At 38.6% G+C, this 9,490-nt stretch overlaps 1 protein-coding gene across 1 annotated transcript in view; it reads left to right on the forward strand.

The window, feature by feature from the left end:
• Window positions 1-9,490, forward strand: part of LOC104082481 (slit homolog 3 protein-like) — a gene marked incomplete at both ends in the record, with an annotated part of 75,625 nt that overhangs the window by 55,589 nt on the left and 10,546 nt on the right. Inside the window, 3 exons of the mRNA XM_009585621.1 lie at window positions 2,835-2,903; window positions 4,028-4,099; window positions 4,283-4,354. Coding sequence (XP_009583916.1) covers window positions 2,835-2,903; window positions 4,028-4,099; window positions 4,283-4,354 — 213 coding nt within the window. The remainder of the gene's footprint in view (window positions 1-2,834; window positions 2,904-4,027; window positions 4,100-4,282; window positions 4,355-9,490) is intronic.

Consider the following 9,490-nt stretch of genomic DNA (forward strand, 5'->3'; position numbering starts at 1 on the left):
AAATTATACCACTGGTATAAGTATTGCAGCTTTCTGCTAGCACATTTATATAACCATCAAATTGCTTGCAGTACAAATCCAAAGCTATTCAAAGCAGATCTTCTGTAGGAGTTTTACCCCAGGGGTCTGCATGTCTATGTTAGTCTGAATAATGAAGCACTGGATTAAAATGTGCATCCTCAACTTTCGATTGCACCAGAAAGCAAAACGGGGTGGGGGGGGCGGGGAAGCCTTGGCTAGCCATCATCAGTTTGTTCAAATTGCAGGCTGTTTCATATTGCGATCAACAAGAGAATATCCTGAAAATGTATTTCTGAATATTTCAACACATTACAAGAATTGAGTCTCCTTTCCTAAAGGAAAATCATATATAGCTTCCAAATACATAATACATTACCTGCTTTTGATTTCCCTTGGAAATCCTTTGGTTTTTATATTTGGAATAAAGACTGGAACCCTAGCCTACCCTCATGCATGGGTTTAAGATTTGCGACTTTCTTGGGTGAAAGAGAAGGCACAGACTCCCAGCAGCTTGCTGCATCCATAGCAGACCATGACAGGGGAAATGAGACATGATTTGCCCTGTTTAAATAGTAACATATGTGGTTGAATTCTGAGGATCTTCTACGTAAGGATTTATGGTGTGAATTGACCAAGGAACTCCATTTTCAAAATAATTTATACCAAATTTAGTCAAAATGAAGCAAGTGACTTTACACTTGCTGAACATGAATATCCAGGGGAAGTGTAAATGTGGCATAACGAACCCATACTCTGGTTTGTGATAATCTGCGTCAGCAGAGCAGCTGTCACTACTTTGCAAGGGCTGTTTACTGTACAACACCGTCACTCAATGCTTGTGATCTTTGTGAATGGAGAGATTAATTTGTTCAATAGTTTTTTTCATTAAGGAAGGTTTTTGCTTTTGGTTAAAAATTCAAAAGTTTGTAGTGCTGCTTGTCCAGCCTAATCCTCGCAGGAGCGGGGTCAGCTCCACCGCATGCTCTGGTAGTAACTCTGGCTTGATGGGGTCCTGTGCACAGACAGAATGGATAACCGTGAGGCTGGGGTAGTTTAGTTGGAGTAGTTTAGTTGAAAAGAGAGCTGAAGCAGCAGAAAATAGTGAGAGGGCATCATGCTGAAATAGAAGGGGTGGGGGGGGAATAAGATGTGACAGTTATAAAATGTATTATGTAAGAAATTCTGTTAGTGTTTATAGATTTTATTTTTAAATGATGTAAAAATAAAGTTTGTGGGAAAATTTTCTTGGATTTAGTTTACACAAATATCTCTGTGTTGTTACAGTTAATGTAGAGAGGGAACATATAGCACAGTAATAATCTATTATTATTGTTGTTTGCTATAGTAAATGCAGAATAAGGAGGTCTGCTGCCAAAGAAAAGGAAATTGTATGTGTGGGATAAAAATTCTTAACATGTTTATCAGATTATATTTTCAGCAGTAGAGGCAGCACGTTAAGTGTTCTGGTGTCTGTGGGCTGTGTTTCCTGGCCACGCTTGATTATCTTTCAAAACATACCTTGTCAATCGCATTGCCCCATGTCTACCTTAGGAAAAAGCCCCAAAGTATCTTGTAAGGACGGGAGATATCATTTCATCTTTTATCCTCACCTGTGGAGGGAGAAATGCCTTCCTCCTACACAGTACTTTTTGAGAAGGTTGGATTTGTTTCCCAGGTAGATATGGCTTCTGGCAGACGTCTGGAGCATCACCTTGACAGTGTCATGGCACCACAGTGGCCAATTTCCATTGGAGCCTTACTACCTTCGTATCTTACAGGGATGCAGTGTCACCCAAAAGCCAAGGTTAAGGAAAGGAAATCCAGCTCTGTCTCTATTATTTTGTAATAAACGGGAAAAGCCCCACATCCCATTGCTCCACAGGTCAGCTGTGGAGTCTTGAGTTCCCATGCTCTCTTCTGGACAAACTTTTGGAAACTATTATATTTGTTCAGGATTTTTCCCTTGGTTACTGAATGTTCGCGTTTCTTCAGTGGAGAAAAACTGCAAAATACAGGCACTATATTCCAGGAAAATGAGGACATAGGATTATCCCAAAAGGCTTTAGCTTACTGTGCATGTGTCTGAATAGAGACACATTCAGTGGTGTCTTAAACAACTTCCTCCCTGGAAACACAAGCTATTTTATTAAATACACTTAGTGCTTGTAGGAGGAGCATGTATTCAAAGAGAACTTGGTCTTTGGTCTTCAGTTTGTACCAAGTTTTCCTCTGTACCAGCATACTTTGAAAAGGAAAGGTGAGGAGGGTGTATATGCCATAGTAGGAATTGCTGTAATGGATGTGGCATCAAAAGGATGGCTGTGTTGACACTGGAATAAGTGAGATTTTTTGCAACACAGAGACCTGGCAGTGCAGCTCCTCTTCCAGTTCTGGCTGTACAGGGAACTTACATGCAAGACAAAAACTTTCCTAACAGGGTCAGTGAGCACTCAGTGTTCTTATAGAAACTTGTTAAAGGTAACTTTAAGTTCAGGGCACAAGCCATACAATTTTTCTCCCCTTATTCAGTTGCTGTCATAGAAGAACCAAATGGTCATTTCTGTTTGCTGTAGGCCAGAGATTCTTTATTCGCTTCCAAGTCTTAAAAAAAAAAAAAAAAATCAATAAATAATAAAAAATCAATACTGTCATGCTTTGCATGTCGGATAAGTCACTGTTATCGTTTCAAAGCAACGTATCAAAGATAATTTCCTTAGTGACTGACTTTATATTTTCCTCATTCGTGGTGCAGGTTGAGTGACAGGAGTTCTTGTTAACATGTTTGTGTAATTGTCAAATCTGACTTTTTTCAGATATCTGGAAGGAAACCATCTGACTGCTGTGCCGAAGGGGCTCTCTACCTTCAGACACCTGACACTGATGTAAGAAACACGTGGTTTCAATGTCAAGAAAATTACATGACTCTTTCTGCACTATGTTGGAGGTGGAACATAAATAATTAGTATTTGAGGGGAAAAAAAACCCCACAAAACCCAAAAACCTTCTGTAATTTGCGTTTGGAGAGAATTTCACAGTGGCCACTGCTGCCAATAAGTGTTCATAAAGAGTGGAGACAGAGTGAGGTGACTGAGAGCACCAGAGACCCTTCCTCTGCAGGAGCTTCCAGCCTCTGCGAGAGGACTAAGCTCTCGTGCAGGCTGCTACAGTTTCACTTGGCAGATTTATCTGTACAAAGCTGTAAAGGTCATTAACAGAGGAGACGGCATTGATTTGTTCTAGGTGAGGCAGTATTTATAATGTTAAGGCAATGAAAATTTGCATAGCTGTTTCTGCTACGAACAGTCATACAGATAGAGACACAACTAGACTTTTTTCAGTAAATTGCTCCCTGAAATACACAGGAGTGAAATTTCTTGGCTGAACTATTTATGAGAAATTTTCAAATGCTCTTTGAATCAGCTGTAGATCCTCAAGTCAAATGGGCAGAACAACCTCAGACAAAAACAACATGGAGGGGAAAACTGGAATCCTCTGTTTTAAAACAGTATTTTATTTGGAAACATCTCTAATTTTGTTTTTCAAGGGAGAGCAACAACAAAACAAAATGTTCTGTTTGAGCCTAAAAGACCTTTTTTTAAATGAAAAATGAAATTTTGTTCTAGTAGCTGTCAACGTGAAGAACATATGGAAATAATGCAATAAATTGCAAAGCAAGTTGGTACAGTAAATATTCACCCGCGTTTGTATCATCTATTAATTTATCCTTCTTCAAAAATTTTGCTTGTATTCACTGATTTTCTTTTTTTTGAATGTTATATGCTGGAAATATGCCTTAATATTTCTCAGTCTGAAGCTTTTTAGGGGAGTCTGGTGTGCTTTGCTTTTAGAGCTTATTCAAAGGTGCTTAGAAAATATTGTATCAATTGATAATATGTGACCTTTCATTTGCTTCAAGCGTTTTGCTGTGCAGATATTATGTAATCTTCAAAGACGACATTTCTCAATTCATACATATAAATGATATTTTCTCTGTGTGTTTCTTCAGCGATTTGAGCAACAACAGCATAAGCGTGTTGGCCAATTACACCTTCAGCAACATGACTCAGTTATCAACACTGTAAGTAGTCCAAAGTTTTGACAACAGTTTTAATTGCTTTTCAGACACCATCTTAGGTATTGAAGAGTTAGTATATATCTTGTTACTTAAGCATGTGGCTTTCCATGCTTCTTTGTGGTTGAATTAGTGGTGAAATTATCAAAGAAAATACAATGTTGTAACTCTGTTCTCTCATTTTCCCAGCATCTTGAGCTACAATAGACTTCGGTGCATTCCAGTCCACGCGTTCAATGGGCTCAGGTCTCTTCGAGTGCTGTAAGTACCACTTAGTCGATGCAGCTGAGTTGCAGCTTATTAGAATGCTGTTGATGGCAGGGAGGTTTTTAATGAGCAGATGGCTTTCACTTGATTCAGTAGTCATAAATATTTTCAGACAATTAGCTTCAATGTACTTGTACTTAGGTGCAATATGTCTGGTAATGACTAGAGCAGGTGAATGCTAAACTTTGAAAAGAAGCAATTACATATTTGCAGGATGAATGACTTTTCGCTGATAGTTCAGGGACAAGAACTATCATGAAAATAGGCCTCCCAAGAGACTGCATAGAGTCTGTTTGTCTCTTCTACTTGAAAAATGTTTGGGTGCCCCACAGGAAAGGACTTTTCTCTTTGTCTGTAAAAATTTGATCATACTTTAGAATGTAAGTTTCCATTGGATGCTTCAGCAAGAGTGTCTTTAGTGAACACTTGTGCACTTTTAGAATACTTTCTATTAATTTAGATTTCTCAGGCAGCTTTTTACATAAAAGAATGCAATCTGAAGGAAGTAAGTTAGAAGTCCCCACACTAAAACAATGAGTAAGTCAAGCCAGTGGTTGGGCACCAGTAATGCTGAGATGCCCATCTCAAATGTCTTTAAGTTGTGAATGAAATTTCACCTCAGGTTGGCTGGTGGCACACTCAGAGATGTCCATGTGTGGTTTCTTTCTTTGGAGATCCTTTTCTGCACTCTTTCTTTCCAGTGTAGCTGCTTTCAGCAGCTTTCTGGATTGAACAATTTGTTTATAATCTCATCTGAAAGTCATCTTCTTTATATCGTCTTGGAGCGTGGGCTGTGGGCCTGTTCATTCCAGCAAGCAGCCCCCCCCAAGCTTTTCTTAGACACTTGCTAGACTGATTCCTGCTTCAGCCTCGTATTTACTGTCTGTCACTCCCCATCTGCCCCATCAGAAACAAACCCCGAGTTGGGTTTGCTCAGTTATTTCCGTGGACACATGACCCTGTGTGCAGCTGTCAGGACAAGGTGGAGGAGCCACCTTCCTCCCCACCGCCCCGCAACACAAGTGGGTCATCATTACTTGCACAGTAAACTGAAAGCAAGTTAATTAAATGGCTCCTCTGTGATGAGATTATTCAGTGTGCTGAAGGAGAAGGCTTTGAACAGTAAAAGGTCAGGACAGAGGAGTTGAAGAATATGTCCTGAGTGCTTTGAAACTTCAAATTAGTATTTTCTGGGTTTTTTTAAAAGTCAGATGTCATTCACATGCAGAAGCTTCTGGGAATTAAAGAGCAATGGTTGCTGTGCACTGACTCCGTAAGCGTGGAATTACGGTGTCGACATGGGCAGTACTGCAACTGTGGAAGCAATAAGGCAGTGCTGTTTGGCCGAGCTCTTTCACTGTGGTTTGAGTGGTAAAATAGAAATTTAGGTTTCAACCACCTAACTTACAAGACAGCTTTAGATTCCCAGTTTTCATTATTAAAAGCAAGAAAGATACGTGATTTGGAATTGTTGTTTCAAGTTTGGCGTGGGACTCTGATTTCTAGCGCACTAGGATGGTCACATTTGAGCTGTTACATGAGTCCTGAAATTCAGCCACAGATGAATATATTCTGTTTCATGGCCAAATAAATTATTCCATATGGAGCTGTCTTCTGGCCTGCTTCTGACATGCAAACTAGCTTGATTAAAGCTTGTTTGGGACTCTATACCCTGAATTACAGTGTAGATATACCATGCCTCACTCTATTTGTCTTTTCACTTCTGTTCTTGCAGGCCACGTATGGACAGAGACAAAGGGCAATATTTTAATAACAACTGTTATCTTTTGGCTTTTTGAAATGATCTGATAATCAAATTGGAAAAATATCTTCCTCCTTCAAGGGAGAAGCCCTTCCTGTCTTGCAGAGAGCCGCACGAGTGTAAGGAAGCCTAAATGGGAATCTTTGCCGCTGCTCCATGCATTTGGAAGCGTCCAGATTGATTTGATTTATTATGGCCCACAAAACTCTAGTATCAGCTACAACTTTTGCCACGTCATCTATGTTGTTATTAAAAATCAATCCTCCAGAGAGAAAATGGCTTCCGAGTGACAGTGTGCAATCTATTATTGTCAGTTATTTATTACCCATATTCTCAGGGGAGTTTAAAAGAGAAAATATCAGCAAAACAATTTCCACATATTTCTTTTTTTAGTAAAAAGAATATAGAGATCTCACCTTTAGCTGTGCATGCCTTTGAAGGTAGCAGACCCTTCTCATACAAGCTTCTGTGTCTTCCAAATTCCTCATGTTTTCTTTACTTTTTGCCTCTCTATAGTAAATAAAGTGAATATGTATTTGAAAATCAGAATAATCATAGATGTATGATGAAGTTGATCTTCGCCAGATATCTGGTTCTGTCCTCTCTCTCTTATACTTTTCAACACAAGCCCAACTGAGAAAACCGCAGAGTCAACATGTTTATGTTTAAGACTGAACATGTAGCAGCGTTTACACAGTCAGGCCTTTAATCTTCAATCTTCACATGGCTTATCCATAATGGCAGCCAAAGCGTGCTGGGGAGCAATTTCAACATTTCAATTAAGATTTTTTTTTAATAAGCAAAAGTTGATATCAGTAGGTTTTTGCACCAAAACTATTGCATTGAAAAATTGTGGGTTTGTTTTTTGGTTTTGTTTTGGGTTTTTTGTTCAAAGCTAGTCTTTTTAGAAGCTAAATGTAAACAGATTTAAAAAGCTGAGATTGAGATGAAGTAATTATAAATATTAGAACTCTCTGGTTGTCCTGAACTGATTATTTTAAAGATTATTTTTATTGTGTAACAATGTTATAACTTCTGACATTTTGTCCGGATTTAATTAAGAGGCAAAGTGCAGAAAAAAAAATATTTTCTCAGATCACTAAACAATTTTGCATGTTATATTTATGAAAAAAATGATAAAATGAGCTACAGAATATTCTACTAACATGAGATATTCTAGTTTTACTGAAAACTCATGGATATTTACTGCAGTTCAAAGCTCACACAAACATAGTAATATGTGTGATGATAAAGCTACCACAAATACTCTCCAGGCCCAACTTTGGAACCAATTTTTGCAATATACTTTCATTGTTGGATGCTGTACTGAAGAAATATTATTCGGCTTTGTTTCTTTTTTTTTTTTTTCCCCTATCGCAGAATGACGACTTGTGCTTATCCAGTAAATCTGCACAAGGTGCTGTTGTTACGAGCGTTAAGCAGTGACACTGTGGCTTCCCACTTCCTCTGACATGAGAGTTGTGTTGGTTCCTGCAGGGTTTGGCATCCTTTGGGGCTCATTGTAGGTGTTTGCCCCTGATGCGATGTGGCTTTGTAAGCTCAGCCAAGCTTTTAGCCACATTTCTGTCTTTACAGGGTAGATCATTGTTTACTGAAAAAGCATCCCCTTTCTGTCTATAGTAAGCTAATGTTGAGACAAGGAGGCAGGACTTGGGAACAGTTAGTAAAAAAAAAAAAAAACCACAACAAAAAAAACCAACCCAAAAGGATATGTTTAGTTCATTTCCTTACCTAAAGACAAAGTAATAAGTTAGTGAGATTACATGTAGAAGAAAGTTTTTATTTCAGGAATTCAAGTGTGTTGTTATCTCTGCTCTGAGAGGAGATCCCCATCACCTTAAATTCATACCCCTGCTGTTTACTAATTTTTAGACAAGAGGATGCTTAGAAGTTGTGCTTTTAAGGGAGAACACACACATCAATGTGTGTGCTTTAACTGTCCAAATGCTTTAAGATTTTATTTGACTATTTGCTTATAAGGATTTATGGTATAAAAATGTGTTCCTGTTGTTGACCCAAGAGGAAGAAGATTTTATTGCACTGTTGAATTCTCTTGCCACTATTTATTATTGTGGGGTTTTAAGTTTTTTCGCACTTATCATTTCATTTTAGCTGCATGGGTGATGACGTTGCTGACGTGATTTTTTTATTAAAATGCAGGCATTTGCATCCATGAAACATACCTCAGTGTTTGAGATATGTAGTCAAGCCATTCATTCCAAATGGTTTTATATTTTTGATGGTTTTACCTTCTTACAGATAAATGGCTTTGTCATTCTTTAGCTTCTCTTGGAATAAGTTTCCAAGACATCTAAGAAAGAAAATGCACCCCTTCACAGGATAAGCACAACTGATATGACATGAAGATAAATATAAGTTCTGCTGTCTGTTCAGAGACAATTGTCTTGCGCAGCTTTCAGTAGTTTAAAAGATCAGAATATAAGCTCATTATGAGTGTCTGCTTATTTAAATATGCTCATTTCATTGAAGGAGGGAACATTTTGCTGACAAGTTATTGACGAGGCCTGATCTTGCATCCTCATAGCAACAAAAATACTCCTTATTTAGTAGCTGTGGGGTATGTCTCAGTCAGTTGGTCATTCTGTATAGAATTAGTGAATGTGCTTTATCTGGAGTTACTGTGTGGGAGCTCATATCCTTCCTGTTCCTGTTCAGATTAATTGCTTGGAGATCCATCCTTATATATGCCAAGTATTATTATTAATAGCCAAAACCTAGGTATGCTTAAAAGAAAATTTCAGAATCAGGATGTTGGAAGGGGAAGTTTTTGGTATACTGGCATCAAGAATTGGAGAGGGATGCCAGCAGGATAACTCTGCTGTAGTTTTTGTGGTTTCATGCTCTGTAGAAAAACTTTGCAGTACAATAGATAGAAACTGCAGCTGCAATGAGCAGCTGTGAAATGTGATCGTGGTAACATTGCTTATACTCACATAGTTCACAGCCCCATGGCAGGGCCCAGGCTCACGGGAGACAGGACAAGGTGTATCTTCCTCTGGCAAGTTTGGCTTTCCTTGCTGTGTATGCTGGTGTAAGGCAGTATGTAAAGGTAGAATTCATAAGAGTTTTAAAGCATCATGTAGATCCTGGTGAAGGTTCTAGTGGTGTTTGCGTGGAGAAAGGGAAGAAGGGATGCAAAAAGAGATGCTTTTATTTTCATCTGGGGCTATTGTGTGTTTCCGTGGGCCCAGATGTTTGGTTTGTTTTAAACAAACTCAATGTGCACCGTTTCAAGCATTTGTACAGTCACAAAAAATAAAAAATAAGATGTGATTGCTGTGTTCCGCAAATCACCAGGTAAGTTAGAAACTAAATGACTTGAGGGA

The sequence above is a fragment of the Fulmarus glacialis genome, unplaced genomic scaffold (assembly GCF_000690835.1).
Source record: "Fulmarus glacialis isolate BGI_N327 unplaced genomic scaffold, ASM69083v1 scaffold27619, whole genome shotgun sequence".
Taxonomy (NCBI): Eukaryota; Metazoa; Chordata; class Aves; order Procellariiformes; family Procellariidae; genus Fulmarus; species Fulmarus glacialis.